The sequence below is a fragment of the Mizuhopecten yessoensis genome, unplaced genomic scaffold (assembly GCF_002113885.1).
Source record: "Mizuhopecten yessoensis strain PY_sf001 unplaced genomic scaffold, ASM211388v2 scaffold2691, whole genome shotgun sequence".
In the NCBI taxonomy this organism is placed as follows: domain Eukaryota; kingdom Metazoa; phylum Mollusca; class Bivalvia; order Pectinida; family Pectinidae; genus Mizuhopecten; species Mizuhopecten yessoensis.
Genome location: NW_018404672.1, coordinates 660071 through 684928, shown reverse-complemented (window position 1 = coordinate 684928; position 24858 = coordinate 660071). Strand labels below are relative to the sequence as shown.

General features: G+C 37.2%; 1 protein-coding gene across 1 annotated transcript in view; it reads right to left on the bottom strand.

Moving 5' to 3' along the window:
- Window positions 1-24858, bottom strand: part of LOC110446426 (solute carrier organic anion transporter family member 4A1-like) — a 40147-nt gene that overhangs the window by 14642 nt on the left and 647 nt on the right. Inside the window, exon 2 of the mRNA XM_021491580.1 lies at window positions 7713-8163. Coding sequence (XP_021347255.1) covers window positions 7713-8163 — 451 coding nt within the window. The remainder of the gene's footprint in view (window positions 1-7712; window positions 8164-24858) is intronic.

Sequence of the window (24858 nt, the reverse complement as noted above, 5' to 3'; positions counted from 1 at the left end):
TGTATGAAAAATAACTTAATGGGGCATAAAATACCAGAAATACGTTATTATTTCCTATAAAAGAGGATTTAGAAGATATATGAAGTTTATGCTGATTAAGCCAACTGATACCGGTCGGGAGCTTTCATCTGCAGCCCCTTTATAATATGTTAACATCCCATCTAAAATTATATTTAAAGCTCGGTTGACGACAAGAGGAGAACGTTATCGGAAAAAGCTCCAGCGAATATTTTATTCTTGCTTGATTTTATAGATACACTGAGACACAATGGAAATACATTGTTATATCATTACAAACCATTAAGAGAGTGATAAATCGATATCAAATATTTACAGAATATGAGTGGATTTCACAATAGTTTTCAATTAAAACGTCAGCTTAACTCTGAGCAATTCACACCATGTTATTATTTTATTAACCTCGAGTCAACTGACTCATGGGTATAATACACATATAACAAGATAAGTACAACATGTTATGCAATACAATACAGAATAACATATGGACAAATGTAAGCACTGCGTCATTCAAATGGGTCACCGATTTGTTGGCGCACCGGACAGTCTCCGCGCTTAACGGTGAAAAGTTCAAGCTAGTGTACAAACTCTCTGGCTCAGTCGCTCTTGAACAATAAATTGAAATGATAAAACATGGCGGCAGAAATCAACCATAAGCACATGTTGTGCAGTTAACATTTTGCACTGTCATCCCGGCGCCCTGCAACCCGATGCTAGGGCGTTGCTCCGTGTATGATACCGTCCAATTACGGTGTTAGACGAGATGTGACAATGTGGAACTTAAGAAGTCGTCTCGACCAATCAGATTCCAGAGTTTTTACATAAGGTATGATAAACCCTTCTATTTCACATATTCTTTGTATATTAACTACTTCATGGTTGAATGGTTTACGTTCAACGTATGTTTTCATTGTACATTTAACAAGCAAAGGTTCCCTGATAGTGATACATTGTATTTCGAAAGGAAGTTAGTTCAGGAAATCGAGCACCAACTAACCTGTTGACGTCTTTAGAATAATCGAAGCAGATGTCGCTTCTATGAACGAACCGACTTCTGACCAAATAATTTCCCTAAACTGTTGTTGCTCAGATAACTATAGCACAGTGTACGTGTTATCAAAACATGTGACCGCCGGTAAAACACTATTTGTCCTCCGTCCTTACTAACATACTTCAGTCAAAGACTGGACTGATTGTTATTAAGCAGCTTTTCAACCATTTAAACATATTGTGATAGAGCTTTTGTGGCACACAGTTCATAAGTTTGGGGAATTAGCTCAAACATGCATCAACAGCATCAGCAACAAATCTTCTTCTCCGACATTTTTATTTCAAGGCGTGAATAAAATACAAAACAAATTAAATTCCGGAACTCCGGTAAGATTATAAAATAAGAAACGGAATGTGGTTAACGTACGAAATATATATTCGTAAACAATTAGTGATTATTTCCACTTGGACATCCACTCTGTATCCCCGTAATACATGCACACCACAATATTTTACTAAACGGTTATGTACAAGATTTGACCCATACTACAGATACTACTGGTATGTACCACGGGGACCTGCTAATTTGTTACGGGTATATGGGGACTTGCATTAGTTGTTTTTTACATCGAGAGCTTTCCTCTCTTCTCTTATATGCCGAAAGTTTATCTTAACTCATAAAACGTGTAAAATTACTCTAAACACATGAGATTGATTAGGTCCAAATATAGCTGTAGGTCCTTGTGATATGTCATACCGAATCTGACCGCCAAAGGTCAATGTGCCAGGCGATAAGATACGGTACAAAACTGTGATAGTAATTTATGTCTTGTCCCACTTATTGCTTCAATAAACGATATCAAAACATACAGCGAGTAAGAGGCCGGTTCATCAGTATCCAGTCTAGATCTGTCCGTATCTAAATCAACCACGTGACTTTGTAATCTTCACCTTTTACATTAGAACTGGAGATATGACGTCGGGTGACGGAAATATTAGCTTAAGGGGTTTCCCCGTCAGGTAGATAAAACTGACGGTGCAAGAAATGGCACCATAGTCTTTGTCGAGACATCCCCTTACAAGTTATATTATAGTCCTTGTCGATGTATCCCCTTATACATAATGGAATAGCCCTCGTTAATACATATCCTTAAACAGAATACTTCTTGTTGAGACATCCCCTCAGAATGATAGAATAGTCCACGTCGAGATATCCCCTTACAAGTTATATTATAGTCCACGTCGAGATATCCCCTTACAAGTTATATTATAGTCCACGTCGAGACATCCCCTTACAAGTTATATTATAGTCCTTGTCGAGACATCCCCTTAAAAGTTATATTATAGTCCTTGTCGATGTATCCCCTTATACATAATGGAATAGCCCTCGTTAATACATTTCCTTATAAACAGAATACTCCTTGTTGAGACATCCCCTCAGAATGATATTATAGTTCACGTCGAGACATCCCCTGCATCACCTCAGACACCCATTTAAAAATAATGGAATAGTCAAAAACGTCAAATTACTTTCACAAATGACAGACAGCATACAACCAACAGTTGACAGGTGAAAAACTCCGCAAACAGTTCCAAAGAAATAGACACCGTGTTACTCTACCATGGAAGGTGAAGGCGACAAAACAAATCCCACGTGAATGCCGAGATGAAGGCGATATGATATTTGCACATAAAAAAAATCAAGCTTATGCTGACGGAGTAAACAAATAAGTGAAGAAATTACTGATTCACGGAAGTTGTGGAATGTTATTATATATAGCATCAGCTTTTGTTGTCCGGTAGACCATATCACACATCCCAAAGATGGCCTTGAGTTGTGACGTCACAAAAAGCAATTATTACCGACTTAATCCACATACATCATCGGTTTTATTATCTCGCCGTATGGGCTGAGTAAGGAAACACACAGGGTGCAGATTGACATGTTTCTTTGGATCGTGGTTTTGGGGTTATCATGCAAACAGGTGGGGACAGAGAAATAAAACACAGAACTGACTGTCTATGCTATAGAGTGATGAGGGTAGAGCGATACAATGTATGTAGGACACAGGTTTGTGAGAGCTCTGAAACAGATCGATCTAGGTCTGATTGTGCGCGTGTCCTGTGCATATAGTAGTTCATCTGGCTACTAGAATTATTGTTGAAGTTCTTTATGAAACAGAAAATTACATGTTGTTCCTCTATTTCCTTCTATGCACCATTTGCTGACCTTTGAACTGCTGCAATATGACAAAATTCCGGCATGTAGTACCTAGTTATTCCAGAACAATGCGACTCTGCCGCGGTATGTTAATGTTACGTCAGAGAGTTACACTAACCATGACAGATGCGTACCAAACACAAGCGAGTTCCCCAGACCAGCACTCGGTAGATTATTATCCCACATTTACATACTAGACTAAAACAATACCTTTTACTGCATAATAACAGGCAAACGAGCACTGTGCGTGATACTTTGAGATCCAACATGTACTTACATTTGGGGATATCGATATATTTTAAAACTAGAACAGCTCTCTACTCGAAATGTAGACACACCAGCCTGAACACCTCTTTATCGATTATCAATTACCATAATGCTAACCTTTTTCGTTAAAATGCACGAAAATATTGGCTACTCTATTTCATGCTTTGCAATAAAGCCGTCAGATATCCGTAACGTGTTCTGTAGGTCTAGCACCGCCCTGTAGTAGAGTGTTCTGGATGTACTGACTTAGAAATATCAATAGTTTACACAAACAATGTATACACAGCAAAGTAATATGTGCGAGGTATGTGAAATGTATCCGACATTTAAGTAAAATTCACCAACCACTAAAAAGATGTTTCTACAATAAAACACAACGGGTGTAAAATAAAAATGTCCACTTATGCTGTGATGCATATCAAATTTCACCAGGTAAATGATGCGGCAGTAGGTATACGTTTAGATAAATACCTACTCTACACATTAAAGGTTTACCATGCCAAAGATCTCCAGATAAACTCCTTTTTTATTTAACCATTACTATTTGTTAGTGATTACGTCAATATCACGTTTAGTTCTATAGTACCATATAGTTATGTGAATGAAAAATTCTCATTCAAGATAATGTCAGTCAAAATGGCCCGTATGGGATAGACACCAAACCCCCTTCTCACACGTTCTGAGTGATGTCGCTTCTCTTGTTGACGGGTTTAGAGTATCGGGGCGTGTCGGATATATTTATATCAAGGAATTTGGCAAAGATGTAGGGTATTTCACAATTTTTATACCCTTGATATTGATATCACATCTGACAACAAATTCCACACTTTCCCCAGAAACATAACATTATTATGTAGTGTATGTACAATATATGTATTGGAGATATTGACGTTTCTAAATTGAGATAACTTGTGTCTGCACCTTTTTGTTGATTGACGAATAAAAGATGTTTTATCAAATTAGGCTATAGTCACAGTATCTAATACCCGATTGCGTAATACGTCACATGTTCCTGATACATCGTGTATACGTCACATGTTCCTGATACATCGTGTATATGCGTCACATGTTCCTGATACATCGTGTATACGCCTCATATTCCTGGTACATTGTGAAATATTTGTATCTCTCCCTTCTTAAGCTTAGTAAACTCTGACTGCGTATAAATTAGGGTACACGCAATGAAAAAAACGGCTCGGCGGATTGATGTATGTTTCAAATATGGCGCCGTTCACGCTTCAGCGTGATAACTGTTTGATGACAATATACAAGATACAAGATACATAATTTAAAGTACTATACTAAAGATGATGTAATGAATTAATAGTGAACACCAGCAAATCACACAGGTGTTGCTATATAATAGGAGGGTCAAAGCATTTCAAGTTTGATGTACATACATGCTAATATAGCAAAAGAGTAAAATTTGACATGATATACACTAATATAGTGCAAATTAAAATAAGATGACAAGGTCTAGTAAGTAAAAACATATTGAGCTTTAACGATGATTAGACGAGAGGGCTAGAAACTATGCTGCCAGTTATTGGTATATAAAAGCGTCATGCAAAGCAGACGTTAAGCTAAATAGATAGATAAATAATGTCAGCCATTATTTCGTTCCTTCAACATCGAGAAACATGCAACATATTTGAGATCCATTATGTTTGATTATGCAACAAAATGATGCTGACTAACTTCTTATTCCATGGATCCACATTCAAAACTCTTTGATGCTGAAGCAAACAATGGCGGCTTCCTTTTACGACGTTCGACCGCGTCACTACCAGAGCAGCGTGTCAATGCGTGTACATAACGACCGTTATAAATGAATAAATATGTTCGGAGTGCTACTAATATCACTTAATGAAAAACTCACAAGCGATGAAAAGAAGAAAATAGTGTTGTTCATTGCGTATATTCTAAATTTACCAATACATCGATGTAGATTCACTGGAACTATATTATCTAAGCAACCACGGCTACCGTAGTTACCATCGGAGCAACCCGCTTCGATTTTTTGGTTATTGTGTATAGCATTTAAACATTATTTATAATGTAAATATAAGGATTGACCTGCATTTTGACGGCGTATCCGGTAGAATGAATACAGTTGGCAACGAACATATTCTTTATGGAGCGCTTCAAATTACAGGTCAATCCTTAAGGAGACTCCGCCCTTTCGCAATTAGCCAGCAGAATTCAATGAAAGTTTCACATAATGGTTATGTCACTATGTAGAGATGATTTTATGACAATCAAAGCATCCCGATAAACTGGGGATTTTTTTTTTGTAAAAAATACCGAAAAATTAAATTTTTGTCAACTTCGACACTTTCACATTTATTGAGCGTGTGGCATTATTCAAAACTATTACAACTATAAAATAATGAAAAGAAACATTGCTAATCAACCCTGCAAATATTTTATTTATCATAGAATATCTACAAAATGTTACAAAAAGCTTTTTTTATTGAAATTGTATGGATAAAAGTTACTAAATACAATCTGAGAGCAAACAGGACACATAGTTTCATACAAAAAGAGTGAAAAAATGAACCAAATACACACTAAGTCCTTATAATTCATTTATTTTACATTTTACAATAATTTTGATCCGAATGAGAGTTGTCTATCTTGAAAAAAATCGGAACTTTTTGCAGAGGGATATAATTTATACAATGACACTTATTTTATTTACTATACCAAAAACGACGGAAATAAATTAAATTACTATATTTAATTGTCAATTTACTGTTCTTTTATGGAACAAAATTACTCTCAATAATGTACACTTTGGACATCATTCCATAGCCCGCTTACGCACGATATATTAACATGTCAGGTACATATGTAACCGTAGGCTATCGCATGGTATATATGCCGTTATTACACGTACACGCACAGGTGAGGTCGGTAAACAAAACACATCAGTTTGCATTCCATGCGCCATATATACGACCTTCTTGAAGTCGCCTGATCGTATGTCGGTGTTTTCCTGCGAGTTAATTAATATCTTTGTATCATAAGCTTTATTTCTGAAGTACGTGTGATTACACATGATGATACTAAGTTATTAGTATGTCTCGATATCGGGTGTTGACATAGCATCGTCACGCACGTGTACTATTGTTTACCCGGTGTTACTATATAATGTACACTACGGTAAAGGAATGCCCGATACGCAATACGGAAATGTTGACACGAAAGTACGACAAGAAAAACATGTGTATTACGAAGGGTGGGAAGTCCTTAATCACGTCTAATATTCCTGGTACATTGTGAATTACGTCACATGTTCCTGATCTATTGTGTATTACGTCACATGTTCCTGATACATTGTGTATTACGTCACATGTGCCTGAAACATTGTGTAACACGTCACATGTGCCTGATACATTGTGTATTACGTTACATGTTCCTGATACTTTGTGTATAACGTCACATGTGCCTGACACATTGTGTATTACGTCACATGTGCCTGATACATTGTGTATTACGTCACACGTTACAAATACCGGAACGGAACTGTAGTGGGTTTGTCTCCATTAGCCAATGTTTATGCTATATTTGTATAGAGACAAAAGACGTCATGCAATGCTCGATCGTGTACATATCGCCTCACAATTGCTGATTTCAGGTGAAATAGAAAGTAAATTTTGCTCCGGGCCAACTTCCGTGTCAAACAATAAATAAAGAGCCATAACTGTGTGTAAGCAACTTTGATGAATGCGTGTAAATTCCGTCTTTGCGTATTGCAGAGTTATCTTCTGTGAGTAGGTATTGATTGTTACGTCATTGGTTTGTGTGAGAAAATTACGTCGTTTTCTCAAAAATTGATGACGGTACTTTCACAAACAAATGACGTTACAATCAATACCTGCTCTCAAGAGCAGATAACTCTGCAATACGCAAAGACGGAATACGCATGGCATAAAGACAAACTGTGGATGAAAAGAAGGTCATACCAGTAACTCTGTAATACTCAGTCAACCTGTTTATATTACTATTTTTATATGGATTTAATACGAATAAATAACTATATGTAGCGGTATCAGTCACGATATTTTTCTTAAAGAATGTGCATTTTACAAACTCCACTAAACATATCGATTTCAAAAATCTGAAAATGTTGTTAAACAAATAACCTGATAGTTCTACAGCTAAAGAGTTAGATAAACTATTTCTCACATAGAAGCTCTAACGGAATACTTACCTAGGTACGTAGATGCAGATTTAACAGGTACACTGTCGTCCAGATAGGTAGGTCCCAATGTAAACAGTGGTGATCCTCCAGATCCCATGATCAACATGGCAAAATAAAACATATATTTATAATACGACAGACTTCCGGAAGCACCACATTCGATCTTCGTTCCACCGGTATCTGTACACAACATACTAGAATCATCCGTTCCCATTCTGTAAGCGTCCGTGGTGAAATGGGGCAAGCAAAATAGCAGGGTACCAACCCCGATCGTAAACATACCGAGACCGAGATACCGAGATTTCACACCCATCCCCCCAAAGTAGCTGACGGGCATGAGACAAAGGACGGAGGCTATATCGTAAAAACTTGAGATCAGTCCAGATTCTGTACTACTCAGCTGGAAACGTCGCTCCACACTCGATATAATGACGCTGGTGAAACCGCCAACAATCATACCCTGAAAATAACAAGAAAATAAGGTTAATATTAAAACAAACCAGTCCTGATAATCATGGCGTCCGTTACAAAAGTCCCCAAAACTTCTCCTGCATTCTTAAATAATGCTAACGGAAGGCGTTGTGCTGTTCGTTACGGCATCGAAATCCGTCAGTATCGACACTCTACCAATAAGAGGCCGCAGCGGCCGTCTTGCATGCGCAGCTGCATGAGAAAAGCGTTTCTAACATATCAAGGCGCTCAATTCAATTAAATTCAATTTATTCCGGGGGCCTTACGATCCATAGGTATACATAAATATAAGACAATATATTACATACATATTTGGAGAGTGATCTCTCATGAAAAGCATACAGAACACAGAAAGTAACATATACATGTCTGTACTAGATACACAAACAACATACTGACAGAGACGGGAGGTAACTCCGCGGCAATGTTACCTTGATTGCGATCACACCAATACTCATGCGAAGAAGAATTTCGTTTTGCTTCATTGAAAACAAACAATTGCTACCGTGAAAAAAACAAACATTTGTTACAATGAAAACAAAAGAACTTTTGTTAGAATCAAAACAAATATTTGTTTCAGAGAACACACAAAACATACGCTCAGTTAAACTAAGCATTTTTGTCTCAATGAAAAACAAAACAAACGCTTGATGAAATCAAAGTGCTATACATCTATGTCTTTATAAACGCTTTTTTGTAAACGTGTGACAATTTTGTTTTTTTGTGGGGGTTTTATCCAAAAGAAAAGACGTTTGTATTGAAACAAACGACAGAAATATCTATTGATATTGTCTTTCCAAGTGAGACATGTCCTTTATTTTCCGTTGCTATTGACTCGTGTTATAAGATGTATACAGAGATAAGGATGAGCCGATACATTGTTTATTACTTATATTGATTACTGGGCTATATACGTATGAATTAATAACAGTGGGTTTAGCGATCTCGTATGTTATGGTTCCTTCATTACCCCCACATCATTATTTCCAGGATTGGCTTTATCAATAAAATGTATTGATTATGTTTATAAAGAGTTATACTCCTATACGAAATAAAACAAGACATCTTTCATGGCGATCACTGTTAATACGTTGGTGATTAATCCCGTATATTTGTTTATCAAAGTCTTTAGGAAAATCCCAATCCGAAGTCACCATTGTTTAGAGGTTATATTTGCAGGATAATCCGCTAGAATGAAATTGAGGCTAATTTGAATATGCTAACTTCGAGCATAGGCTAAGTGCAACATGCTAACTTTGAGCATAGGCTAAGTGCAACATGCTAACTTTGAGCATAGGCTAAGTGCAACATGCTAACTTTTAGCATCACTTAGAAACCCGGGACATGTATACTTTCTTTTTCAGTGATGATTATTACTGTTTTTAATTAATATATGTGATTATCTCCCTTTACTTGTAATATAATATGTTATTGTTATATATATGTTGTCGCAATAATAGCTCTCAAGAGCTAGTGTTCCTTGTTTACCTTATGCGACGTTAAATAAAGTTTCTTGTATCTATTTCTGGGACTCGTTGAAACGTGCTAAATTTGAGCATAGAACCATTTCTGGGGCTAATTAAAACGTGGCAATTTAAAGCATAGATCCATTTCTGGGGCTAATTAAAACGTGGTAACTATGAATATAGATCAATTGTCGCGTGCTAACTTTGAACTCGGGTCCATTCCGAATCTTATTTCAACATTACTTTGAACAGCGACCCACATCTGGCGCTAATTAAAAAATTCGAACACAAACCGAAGTTTAAGGCTTATACTCGTCGATTTCAAAGCTCTTACTTCGAACATAGACTGGTTTGAGGCTAATTTCCACGTGCTAACTTTGAACCCCCGTGACCGAGTGGTCCTGACTACGTGTACACACACGGTGTTGTGATGGAGATAACTTATTCATGTATAGACATATGACCCACAGTAACAATCTACAAATACACGGCATCGGAGATCAAAGTAGCATCGTCTAATCACTAACACATACACGCAAATGGGCTCAGGAAAATCAAAAACGCATATTAGGTACAGTACGTTCTAGACGTCTGAGTTTGAATAAAAGGCACAGAGAGTTTATATATTTTGCTGAAATCCCGTTATAACCACTGGAAGTGTGCGTTTTTAAAATGTAATTTAAAATATGTTGCTCTGGTTCCTTTCAAATCTGATGCCAATAAAGACCCCTGTCTACACTCCATGATCACTATTACCCTAAGGGCTACTGATCAAATAACCCCCACCCCCACCCACTCCCATCGCTTATCTCTGGCCTCCCTCTCAAAATACCTCGCACCCTAACCCCTTCCCTCTGGCCTCTCCCCAACTATTCCCTACCCAAACCCCTTACTCCTGGCCTCTCTCTCAAACTACCTCCCACCCTAACCCTTTAGCCTCTGGTCTCTCTCTCTCTCAGCAATCACCCTACCGGCTCCAACCCCTTAATCCTGACCTCTATCTCTCTGTTTTTTCTTGTGCGGCCTTTAAATTATGGATACGTTACTTTTCTTGTACTTAATTAAAATCCCGTTAGTATGACGTCAGAGGAACCCATAAAGGATCTCATATATATTTTATCATTTAACCTCACAATGTGAACACGGATGCAGAGGCGTTAATCATTTATATTAATGGTGCTTTTGTGAACGTGCAAGATCACATGGAGAGAGCAAGACATCGATATCTCCCAGGGTTCCGTGCGGTACTCTCGATAAAGACACGGTAACCACAACAAACATCTATCCCAGGGTTCCGTGCGGTACGCTCAATAAACACGCGGTAACTACAACAAATTTATCGGTCAGATCCATTACAGCTATAAATATCTAGTCGTTCTAATTTTTTAACGATTTTCTTTTCATATCTAGTAATAAACCCCGGATGTATAAAAAGGCAGAAGTCGGAGATACATATCAACAATCAATGGTCTTGACACAAAAAAACCTTTCATACGACTACAGACGTGAACAATAAACAACCAGAAATAAACATAAACAGATGATGTTCACGACATAGGACAAAGTGCCGAGTTTACAGTAAAGAAGATACAGATACAGATACATATGGTTTATTAGGTATTATTATCAGCCACTGGAATAACCTATGGTGCAAACACTGGTATCCATTGTCATCATAATGTGCATTGTTCACGCGTTGTAAAAATGGAAGTTTCTACTCCTGCTTAACGCTCAGCAATTTAGGAGTGGGGCGACTGGTTCACCCGTTGTCAGTATAATGTGACCGGGTACCCCGGCCGGGCGTCCTGCTGGGTGTCTTCGGCAGAGGTTTCAGTGAGGTAGCACTATAAAGTCGACATCAGTTCCGCGCTATCTCAAGAAGACAAACACGAACATATCGCAGCCTCCCAAAAACACACACGCATACACTACACGCATGCATCTGACACACAGGAGAGGCCGTCCTCAAATGACCATAGCTGTTGATAGGACGTTAAACAATACTAACCCAAACCAAACCAAATCACGCTATGTCATAAGAATGTTACATAATATCACGAAATAGATATAGCATAACGATTGGTACATGAGAATTTGTCACAGCTATATTTGGACCTAACATAAGGTGTACGGAGTAATTTTACATGTTTAAGGGATTTAGATCGACTTTCGGTAAAAAAAAAAAAAAAAAAAAAAACACCTATGCTTACTCGTATAAAGTTAATCTAAACCCCTAAAACATATCAAAATACTCTTAACATCTTAGTTTAGGTCCAAATAAATTTGTAACAAATGCTCAGGTCCCTGAGGTATCACACCCCACTAGATATCGCACTAATAAATCATTATAAGGGGGTACGATATCTAGTGGAGTGTGATACATCAACAAATAGTGTTATCCATATTCTAGAACCCAATTATTTTTTTATCACAGTGATGCGCTTTGCGGGGAAACGTTGATGTCACCTGTTAATTTCTCTGTATAATATACATACATTGATAAGAGAAATGAAAATCAAATTTCTGTCGATAATTGCTATGAATTTATCGTTATGTTGGGGTAATATACATAAATATACCAGCACTGTAACATCCCAAACACGCCCTCGATTTGGTTGTGGTATTACGAAATAAACCTCCCCTCGACTGATAAAGGGTATAGCGATCATCAACATATGTTGACTACAGCCGTCACGGTACATCGACTGACAACAGTGACTCTGTGATAAAACATCTAGATCAAATTCAGAATAAAAAACCCAGTGCGTGTCACTCAATGTACCATATAATACCAGGAATACCGGATACACTGTCGATAGACGCTGATACGATCTAACGCATACAACCGTGGCTTGTGTGTCGGGTATGTTTACATGAAGCTGTTGTGTAATATAGTGAATGGTGTCAATGTAATCGTCACATGACATGCTGCAATGAGTTACAAGAGTTTTATTAAAGCGGTTTAATTATAGTTATCTATATATATATCACAAATGAGAAAAAATAAAACGCCCTTTATACTATATAGAAAGAAATTGGGTTTCGATTATGTCATTTCAAACCTTCATAGAAACCAATTGTAGATTTGACGAAATTTGCTTTAATTTAAGCTGAATGATGATTGAAGATGATGACTCCGTGTCACTCTTGTCATATTTACTGTCTAACAAATGCCATATTTACTGCCTCACATCTCATATTTACCGGCTGAAACATCTCATATTTAATGTCTCACATCTCATATTTACCGGCTCAAACATATCATATTTACTGCATCACATCTCATATTTACGGGCTTAAACATCTCATATTTAATGCCTCACATCTCATATTTACGGGCTAAAACATCTCATGTTTACTGTCTCATATCTATATTTACTTTCTTAAAAATCTCGAAAGCTATTAAAACAAACATCATGTTTACTGTCTCACATCTCGTATTTACTGTCTCACATCTCATATTTACTGTCTCACATCTCATATTTACTGTCTCACGTATATCAATGTCACTATCTCACACGTGTAATACATTGCTAGTGTTTCCACGTGTCTAGGTTATTGGTGATAACATATGGGAATCCACTAGTGCAATGTTGAAATATATTTGGTTTTGAGCATTTGTTGTTGTTTTTTATTATTATTCTTTTGTGGATTTGTGGATTTTTTTCAGATTTTCCCCTCGGTTTTAATTGAAACCTGCAAGACTGTCAACACGTATTAGTTCAAACAATGTGAGACTTTCATTACTCTGGCGGTGCTTGGTCAATACAAATGTCATGTGTGAGCGTCGGTGATTGTTGAGTACACGTCATAATGGAGAGTGACTGCATGCTATCAATTATCAAAGAGACGGGGATTGATTTTACGTATCTGACGACTTTCCTTGCTAATTGTTCACAGATCTTTTCAATGTAGTTTTCTTTGTCGTTGAGAATATAAGTCGATATTAGACTCGACCTTAAATATAGAAACTGGTAAAAACAAAATCAATCGATACGATCCCGTATACTCCAACTATTTACAAACCACAATAGAGTTGTAAGATTCGATGAATATTTGATCAACAAAATCGATGTATTTTCCGGTATTCATTGTTTCCCATGCCTACAGGACTCGGCACTATAGTTATGGCGAAACATCCGGTCTATGTAGATAATTATTTACACTGCCCGATCGACTTCACTGTGTTGATAATTTCACACCTGACAACAAACATTAGCTGATGTTGTCCATGTGAAATAAACACCAAACTTTGTGATATACAACTTGTGTCAACGTACGACGAGTGCGCGCTGCCAACGTGCGACGAGTGCGCGCTGTCAACGCTCAACGCATGACGAGTGCGCGCTGTCAACGTACGACGAGTGCGCGCTGTCAACGTACGACGAGTGCGCGGAGTGCGCGCTGTCAACGTACGACGAGTGCGCGCTGTCAACGCACGACGAGTGCGCGCGCTGTCAACGTACGACGAGTGCGCGCAGCATCGCCAGTTTTGACGTTCAGTTATCTACTCCTCACAATTTGAGAAATGCTAAAAATAAATATTTACTAACTGTCTGTCTACTTTTTTGTGGAGATATAGCTACCAACCCTGGACCCATTAAATATCCATGTGGACACTGTGAAAAGTCTGTTCGTAAAAACCAAAAAGCCATTGCCTGCGACATCTATGAAAAATGGCTTCACATCAAGTGTATTTAGCTTACCAGTGTCCCGCTACAACCAACTTGCTACCTCTTTTCTCGGTAAGAATCTAGTGGATGATCAACCACCTCATCCGAAGATGAGAGTAAACTCCCTTTACCAACTTCCTCTTCCGTTCCGGACCAAGATATCTTTCACATTCTATATATTGTGTAACAAATTAAAGTTTATTGGTTTCGAGTCCTGCAACTGGTTCAAATCTTACACTTGTATTTGAAAAAAAGATAAGGCTAAGGGCAAACTTAAATGTGAGCCGACTTAGTACACTATGAGCTCGCTGTCAAATCTCTTTCATCGATTTCATGTGTTTTTGTTTGACTATTGTTGTAAAATATCGTTTAAACTAAATTGAATGTACACAAGTTGAATATACTATGTAAGTCTGCTAAAATTGACTTTGAGCTACAGATTGATCCTATACATTTAAGAATCACACATGAAGTATAATACGTTGTGCGTTTTACCTGCCGTCTGGTGTAATAAACGCACACCAAGCCAAGTGTCTGCTGTTCAAACAAAGCCGACCAAGAGTACAGATTTAGATGCTGATATTTCGCCCGTTAGAAACAGGTGGAGTCAATTTCTATATCTTTCTGTCGTTATAAACACGTGGAGTCAATTTCTAAATCTTCCTGTCGTTAATAATCGCCAGTAAAACTACCTGTTCACACAAACAGATCTAAAGTACCAGTTTACGATCAGGACAGGCGATATTTATATTTCCTTGTTCATGCTCAAAATTATGGCACTTTGTATACATAATTTCCTGTATATGAAGAGCTAAACAAAATGTACCAGTAATGCTACGGGTACCACGAAAGGGACGTGAAGGAATCGTATACACACTATACCATACAATTCTGTCTATGAAGATGTAACGTGGAGACACGGATTTATGAGAATGAGTTTTAACTGCTGAAATAACAAAACAGTTTTGATAGACGTAACAGCTTTGGTGTGATGATCGTTATTGTAAAAAAAAAATAAAAAAAATAGACGCGTGCGTGGTGGTATACTGTACGAGTCTCCCACGACAGTTTTCCCGCTCTTTGTATGAGGTACATGTGTACCCGGGGCCATTGGACATCCAATTTACTACATTCCCATGAACAAGTACATTAAAGCGTATACTTTTGTTTCAGATTGTATTGTGTTTGGTTAAAAAAAACTTCGCTAAGGAATCTCGTTTTTAATTTCAATGATTCAACTACCTGTATGGACCTCGTGAAGCGCATGTATTCTATACGTAGCTGTATTTTGTCCCTATATATTGTAACTCTATCTTACTGTAGAACCTCAGGTGGCCAACATAATGGGAAAACCCTGTGTCGGTAATAGATTTTGCTATGAAAAAATTGTGTCCCCAGATTGAGATTTTGTGTCGCCAATTTTTTTTCGCGCACACAACTTTTATTTAAGATGTAATATTAGCTTAATGAAAATGAATTACAGAAAAGAAAATACAATGTACTATTTTTCATCTTTTATTGATTCTTTCCCACTATCAATAATTTTCGTATTTCAATTTTCCAGTAATACAACAAATAATCAGCAACAGTGATCTGAGTGTAAAAAATTCAGTGGAGCTAGACAAGGAATCGAACCCAAGGCCGCAGTTCGTTCATTGTCTCAGTGGAACTAGACAAGGAATCGAACCCTAGGACGCAGTTCGTTTATTGTCTCAGTGGCGCTAGACAATGAATCGAACCCTAGGCCGCAGTTCGTTTATTGTCTCAGTGGAGCTAGACAAGGAATCGAACCATAGGCCGCAGTTCGTATATTGTCTCAGTGGAGCTAGACAAGGAATCGAACCCAAGGCCGCAGTTCGTTTATTGTCTCTCCAACTTATTGAGCTATCTGTTCAACGGGAGTTACTATGTATGCACATATCGGTGAAATAAATTCCATGTATACATCCAGCATTCGATGCATGGTTTGAGATGTACTACATAAGATGCATCTTTGGTCCAAATTTGTTTGGTCTCGCACGTATACTTTCAGTGAACCTAACTTAAGCACAAATAAACTTAATGTTGACACCGCCGTCCCGGAAAAGCAACACCTTAGTGTCAGAGTCTACAGTAGAATTCTCGGTTGTTTTACCTGCTGTGAGAAAGGGATCTTTTATATCACTAGTAATTCTAATTCACGTGCTGTGTTTAACCCCTTAATGCGTCCACGTGTCATAATGCATCAAAATAGCATGAAGCGTGTTCATATGTATGCGTAGTTCATCAGTTATTGTAGCTACCTCCTTACTTCCAGCGGTCTAACAGTGATTAATAGCTACATGTATGATTAAGGCCGATTTCAAGATATTTCGTCATAAAGAATTGAAATAAACTTGAGGCATAATTCTATATCATTTTATTACAAGTAAAAGTGACTTATCCTCACCAACAGGTCAATCATACAATAATACACGATACTCTTACATCGCCATTGGCAAAGACCCGGATGACACTATGTAACAATTAATGTCATAAAGTTAATTTTGTTTTCATTTACTTTGTCATAAATTAACACGTATTCTTAAATCAAATATAATGACGACATATTTATTTACTAAATAGGATTGACAATAACTGCTTGGTAATCATGAAACGGAACAAACTGTGGGCCCGTTTCTGCACGCGGATGATGTACCGGCGTACGCCGCCGGGTGATAAATCAAGTCGCACCTTAAAAAGTGCGTCCTTATTTGTGACCGCACCTGAATTTCAGATAAAGCGTTGCTATACAAATCATTCAGAGCGGTCCACACGGCGTGAATAAACCCTCTGGGGAAGACCCCTCCAGATGTAAACGTGAGAATGAAAACTGGTGTAAGAGGCGTGGTCCTTAAATCACCAGACATACATCCGGTAAAACCCCATTAGTCGTGCAACATACCAGAAAAGTAGTTGGTTACTATAACAGCGAAACCCTCAAGATTTTAAGGGACATACTCACGTTTTAGGTAAACGGGGGCCATTACTATATATGTTTATATATGATAGAAACAAAGGTATTAAACCCACCGATTATTTATTTATTTATTTTTATTAAATATTTGCTGATCTATGAATAGAGCTAGAGCTATCAGGCACATTTGATTAAAATCATAGACTTTACTTTAAAATATGTACTGTATGGAGATAAAACATTAATTCGATTTAAAACTGGTCAGGATTTAGTTATTTAAACAAATTTTCAGCAGTTCTTGTCTTTTATAACATGACATATCAACGTTATATACATTAAATAGACTATAGTGACGTTGTACAGTAAATAGACTATAGTGACGTTGTACAGAAATATACTATAGTGACGTTGTACAGGAAATAGACTATAGTGACGTTGTACAGGAAATATACTATAGTGACGTTATACAGGAAATAGACTAAAGTGACGTTGTACAGAAAATAGACTATAGTGACACTGTGCAGGAAATAGACTTTAGTGACGTTATACAGGGAATAGACTATAGTGACGTTGTACAGTAATAGACTATAGTGACGTTGTACAGTAATAGACTATAGTGACGTTGTACAGTAACTAGACTATAGTGACGTTGTACAGAAATATACTATAGTGACGTTGTACAGGAAATATGCTATAGTGACATTGTACAGGAAATAGACTATAGTGACATTGAACAGGAAATAGACTTTAGTGACGTTATACAGGGAATAGACTATAGTGACGTTGTACAGTAACTAGACTATAGTGACGTTGTACAGAAATATACTATAGTGACGTTGTACAGGATTTAGACTATAGTGACGTAATACAGGAAATAGACTATAGTGACGTTGCACAGGAAATATACTATAGTGACATTGTACAGGAAATAGACTTTAGTTACGTTATACAGGAAATAGACTATAGGGACATTATAAAGGAAATAGACTATAGTGACGGTATACAGGAAATAGAATATAGTGACGTTGTACAGGAAATAGATTATAGTGACACTGTACAGGAAATAGACTATAGTGACGTTATACATTAAATAGACTATAGTGACATTATACATGAAATAGACTATAGTGACGGTATACAGGAAATAGAATATAGTGACGTTGTACAGGAAATAGATTATAGTGACACTGTACAGGAAATAGACTATAGTGACATTATAAAGGAAATAGACTATAGTGACGGTATACATGAAATAGACTATAGTGACGGTATACAGGAAATAGACTATAGTGACATTATAAAGGAAATAGACTATAGTGACGTTATACATTAAATAGACTATAGTGACATTATACATGAAATAGACTATAGTGACGTTGTACAGGAAATAGACTATAGTGACGTTGTACAGGAAATAGACTATAGTGACGTTGTACAGGAAATAGACTATAGTGACGTTGTACAGGAAATAGACTATAGTGACGTTGTACAGGAAATAGACTATAGTGACGTTGTACAGGAAATAGACTATAGTGACGTTGTACAGGAAATAGACTATAGTGACGTTGTACAGGAAATAGACTATAGTGACGTTATACAGGAAATAGACTATAGTGACGTTGTACAGGAAATAGACTATAGTGACACTGTGCAGGAAATAGACTTTAGTGACGTTATACAGGAAATAGACTATAGTGACGTTATACAGGAAATAGACTATAGTGACGTTGTACAGGAAATAGACTTTAGTGACGTTGTACAGGAAATAGACTATAGTGACGTTATACAGGAAATAGACTATAGTGACGTTGTACAGGAAATAGACTATAGTGACGTTATACAGGAAATAGACTATAGTGACGTTATACAGGAAATAGACTATAGTGACGTTATACAGGAAATAGACTTTAGTGACGTTGTACAGGAAATAGACTATAGTAACGTTATACAGGAAATAGACTATAGTGACGTTGTACAGGAAATAGACTATAGTGACACTGTGCAGGAAATAGACTTTAGTGACGTTATACAGGAAATAGACTATAGTGACGTTGTACAGGAAATAGACTATAGTGACGTTATACAGGAAATAGACTATAATGACGTTATACAGGAAGTAGACTTTAGTGACGTTGTACAGGAAATGGACTATAGTGACGTTGTACAGGAAATAGACTATAGTGACGTTATACAGGAAATAGACTGTAGTGACGACAATGACGTCGGCGATATCGACAGTTCAAGTCCTACATCATTTGACCGTTAAAACAGTTCTCTTTGAATTATGTTGAAAACATATGAACATAGTCCAGATTTTGTTTGTGGTTCGATACAACGATGAAACGTGTGACATACTACCACACTTCTTTCGGGATGGTACCAGACTAAATTTGGAATCTTATCTTTTCTCTTCTTTCTAAATAACTTTCTTCTTCCTAATACCTCCTTTGACCATGCCTCATTTTTGACCTTTAGTTGAGCGTTCGCCCCCATGAGGAAGGGGTTCTGTCCCCTGGCCGAGATCTACTCCTGCTTAACGCTCAGCAATTTAAGAGTTGGACGACTGGTTCGCCCGTTGTCAGTATAATGTGACCGGGAGGGGGTGTCCTGTTGTGTGTCTTTGTTTAGTGAGGTAGCACTATAAAGTCGGCATCGGTTCGCGCTATCACAAGGAGACAAACACGAACATATCGCAGCCTCACAAAACACACACGCATGCATTTTGCACACAGGGAGGCCGTCTTTAAATGACCATAGCCGTTGATAGTACATTAAACAATATTAAACCAAACCGGTGTACGTGACAAAAGCCGTTTACCCAGGTCTCTGAAAATCCGGAAAATGAATGAGATTTATTAAGTTTAAACAATATGTTCTATTTACACAAAACAGATACATTATAAAAAACAGATAATAGTATTAGATAACATTTGCACTCCTTAGGGTGAGATAGTGACAGACATTCTGAAGCACCGTCCGACGTCCTACAAAGCGGCCTCTGTGTTCAAGGAGTGTCGTCTGCCCTAATCGTCTGGTTTTGATATCTACATATCTACTGATACAAACCTACCGCGCGTAATTATATTTGTATACTAACTGTTGTTTTTTACGATACTTAATAGGCTAATGTGCAATAAAACAGACAACAAATACTTCGTCATTGATTACTGTAGCACTTGACGATTTAGATGTATCACTGGGAGGGCAGCTTCCCTTTAATAGCCATATTCCTTCAGCATGTGGTCAATAGAAAGAGTAAAAGAGCCTATGTAAGGTAATAGTATTTGGGTACAGTAACGCACCAGGCTTTGAGCCAATGTAACGTCACAGTACCCGGACCGGGACACTTTTTAATGAAATATTGATGTATTTCATACCATAGTAACGATCCCAATATTTTTTGTTCAATTATCCTAAATAGATATTATCATCTTTTCATTTTGATAACAAGTTGATATTTCCAGCGCGTGGTTCTATAAATAGAATCGGAAATATAGTCATGGTTACGTAATCGCGAATCAGGTGTAGCAGTACCCAAATCGGGACACCCCTACCAGTTTCGGCTTATATTTGGAGATGAAAAAAAAGCATTTAGCAGAACATGACATATCTTTGGAATATTTAAGAGTCAATGGTCACTCTGAATGAATTTCTTTTCCAAAGTACCATTAGATCACATACAAAAATTGAAAATCAATAACGTCGCATGGCGCATCAATTTAGAACGTTACATTTTCGTCCTTATTTACAAACTAAAACTGTGATTGCAACCATAAGTGGCAGTTATTAAAGTTCATATAATATTTCATTGGTATATGAACATTTTTAAATCAATATTATTAATTCAAAAATACTTCTTTGCACAGCATACAAATTTCTTGTGACTTTTCCCTTCAAGTGTCCCGATTTGGGTACTGTCCCGATTTGGGTACTGTGACGTTATGGTATACTCGGGGACGTGGACAGTTTCCGCGTACGTCATACATTGTGGACAACATCGCTTTAAGCCAATGGTATATTGATTGGTATATTTGAGGGGGTAATATTGCTTTAAGCCAATGATGAATATTTCGAGCATCATTATTTTAAACCGATGGTATATTTGTGGGAAGTATATCTTTACCATAAGACAATGGTATATTTGGGTGGGAGTAATTATTTACTGGGGATGGTACCCTTGTAACACGCGGTATATTAGGGACGGAATAGTTTGTCGGGGTGGGGATGGGTAGTTTTCGAATTCCTTTAGCAACACATGTGAAAAGGGACGTACTTTTTAGTGGCGCATTAGGGGAGGGGGGTGGGGGTGGGGCAGCAACTCTTAAACTCAGTGATATGTCCGGGAATACTGTCTCTTTAAGCTGACATATCTTGTTTAATCCAGTAGCGGGTTGTTATCACATTGCATCATATCTTGGCGTTAAAGGAAGTTTATAGGGGTGTGCTGGGTCCAGATTGTAAGGTCATTCTGTCGTCTGTGTGAGGTATGAATCATCAAATTTCGCTTATCATACACACTCTGCTTTACAATCCGGAAAAACCGTACTATAACATACTGATTTCGTATAAATTTAAACGGATCATTTCATAGAATGTACACACGTGGTCACATAACACAAGTGTTCCTGAATATGGGGATCTGGAAACCATTTATCGAGTGTATGCTTTATGGTTGCACCTGTCCTGATGTGTGGACAGTTTTATAGATAACAAAACTAGAGGTTTGAGGTTTTAAAGATTTAAATAAACACTCGGAAATACAACATCAAATATATAATAAATCATTTATCATAATTTATGCGTGTTGGGGGAGTGGGGGAGGGGTAGTTTTAAACTCTTAAAACGTCTTACAATATTCTTACACGTTGATCAATACAAGGAGCTAAATCCACTGTGGAAACACTACAGGCCAATTGGACCTTTCATTGACTACAACAATTGACCATCAATCTTAATATCTGAATTACTTTCCACATTGATTTTTCATCGATTTCAACTTTTAATCGTTGGGCTGGTCTCACTCTTTCTTACACAGCAACATCCGGTCGATCCATATAACATCCGGGTGTGGAGTAACATCCGGGTTACTCCACACAACACCCGGATGTGGATTACACAACATTCGATCTCATCCACACATGACTTGGATGTGAATTAAAGTGCGGGCTAATTCTTACAACATCTAGGATCATGTGTTTATTAGACCGAACTTTTAACATAACTGATATTAATGTACAAAAACTCCCGAGATTGGTCTGTCTCTGCTGGGATTGCTAATGTACCAGCTGTTCTTACGATAATCAATGTCGGTACATTAGTGTCGTTATACCGAACTCAACAAGAACAAAAGGAATACTTTTACCGTTACTGCTAATCAATTACTGTCACGATGGGACAAAGTGTGTCGTATATACTCATACGTATAGACCACACGGAACTAAGAATTTGTAACATCTCCATTCGGACCTAACTAAGGTTTTATAGGCAATTTGTGTTTTATTAATTTAAGGAGGCGGTGGTTTGTCGGTTTGTGTGGTTTGTGCCGCAGGGACCTGATTATGTATTACAGCTATTTAGTTGGACCTAAACTAAGGTGTTCAGCGCAATTTTATGTGATTTGGGGGTCAATGGCATCTTTAGGTAAAAATAAAAACTAGCATTATAACCGAAAGTTGGTATAAATCCCTAAAACGTGTCAAACGTGTCAAAATTACTCTGTTTAACAGGTCCAAATATAGCGGTTACAAATTCCCTGTGGTTTGTGACTCAACTCAATGTATCTGATAAATGCACTGTTTGTGTTTAAATACCGTATTACATCTGTCCTACGTTAAATTGCTAATGTTAAAAATCCTGAAATATCACTATATTAAGTATTTCCCACGTTGCGAAATTGAATGAATGTTAAAAAAACTTCGCCCTCTCAACCAATAGAGCAGAAAAGTGAACTTGGTTCATGTGTATGACAAAATCAGTACAAAACCGTGTTTCATTCATACACACGACCATACTGTTTATAGTAAACAGCCCTGGGGCGGAGTATGGATACGATCATATTAAATAATAGTATCACATAAAATGTCAATAACACCAGAAATGGCATGCATTGTTGAAGTGTAAGTGCGTTGCTGTATTTTTTCCGGTGGTTTTGTGGACAACCCGGCACATTATTGTGTTGAACCGTTGATTAGAAGTTCTGTGGCACTTATTAATACTATACATGAGTACAGTACCTCAAAATACCATTATAAACTTCTATACCTCTATAGATTGAAAGGAAATAGGTACACAAATAATGCTGACGTCATTCCCTGGTGTGTAGTGTTAGTCCACATGATTGAATTGTGCTATGGGAACAGCGGTAAACGAGGCATGATATTGGTGAAAAAGAACGCTGTTGGCTACGTAACGTTATTTCTGACTGGATGATGGTGGGTTTTTTTTACTCAAAAAGGCTATAACTACTGTTGTACACAAGAATGTTTATATCGCCCACAAAAAGTATACGTCGTCTATCAACATTGTAAATATTGTCTATATAACCTTATATACATGTATGGCGACCGAAACATATTTTATATCACATTCCCGAAACATTTTATATCTTGTCCAACGAACATTCTATCTTGTCCAAAGAAAATGGCATATCTGGTCCAAAGAACATAGTATATCTTGTCCAAAGAACTATTTATATCTCGTCGATAGAATATTATATATTTCGTCCATAGAACATCGTATTCTCGTCTATAGAACTTTGTATATCCCGTTCAACGAACATTATATGTTATGTCCACAGAACATTGTATATCTTGTCTTAAGAACATTTTATATCTCGCTCATAGAACATTATATACCTAGCATAATTTTTTTTTATACATCTCGTCAATAGAACATTGTATCGTCTATAGTGTATACCGTCTATAGAACATTGTATATCGTCTATAGTGTATACCATCTATAGAACATTGTATATCGTCTATAGACATTTTATATCGTCAATAGACATTTTATATCGTCTATAGAACATTGTATCCCGTCTAGACATTTTATATCGTCTATAGAACATTGTATGTCGTCTATAGACATTTAATATCGTCTATAAAACATTGTATATTTTCATCATACAATATTGTAAACCTCGTCTATATAACATTGTATATCGTATATAGACATTTTATATCGTCTATAGAACATTGTATATTTTCATCATACAATATTGTATATCTCGTCTATAGAACATTGTATACCGTCTATAGAACATTGTATATCGTCTATAGAACATTGTATATCGTCTATAGAACAGTATATCGTCTATAGAACAGTGTATCGCGTCTATAGAATATTATTACTATCGCCCAAAGAACAATGTATATCTTGATATAGAACATTGTACATCTCGTCCATAGAACATTGTATCTCGTCCACAGGTGTTTACACCTGTATCTCGCCCATGGAATATTCAAATCTCGTCAAACGTGCATAGCACGCAACGAATGCATCGCAAAATGTAGTGACAATCTGTAGATACTGTGTGTAATCTCAGCAGGTCATATTTAAAGTAATGTCACGACACACCTTACTATACAACCCGGGGTCACTCAACCGGAGCA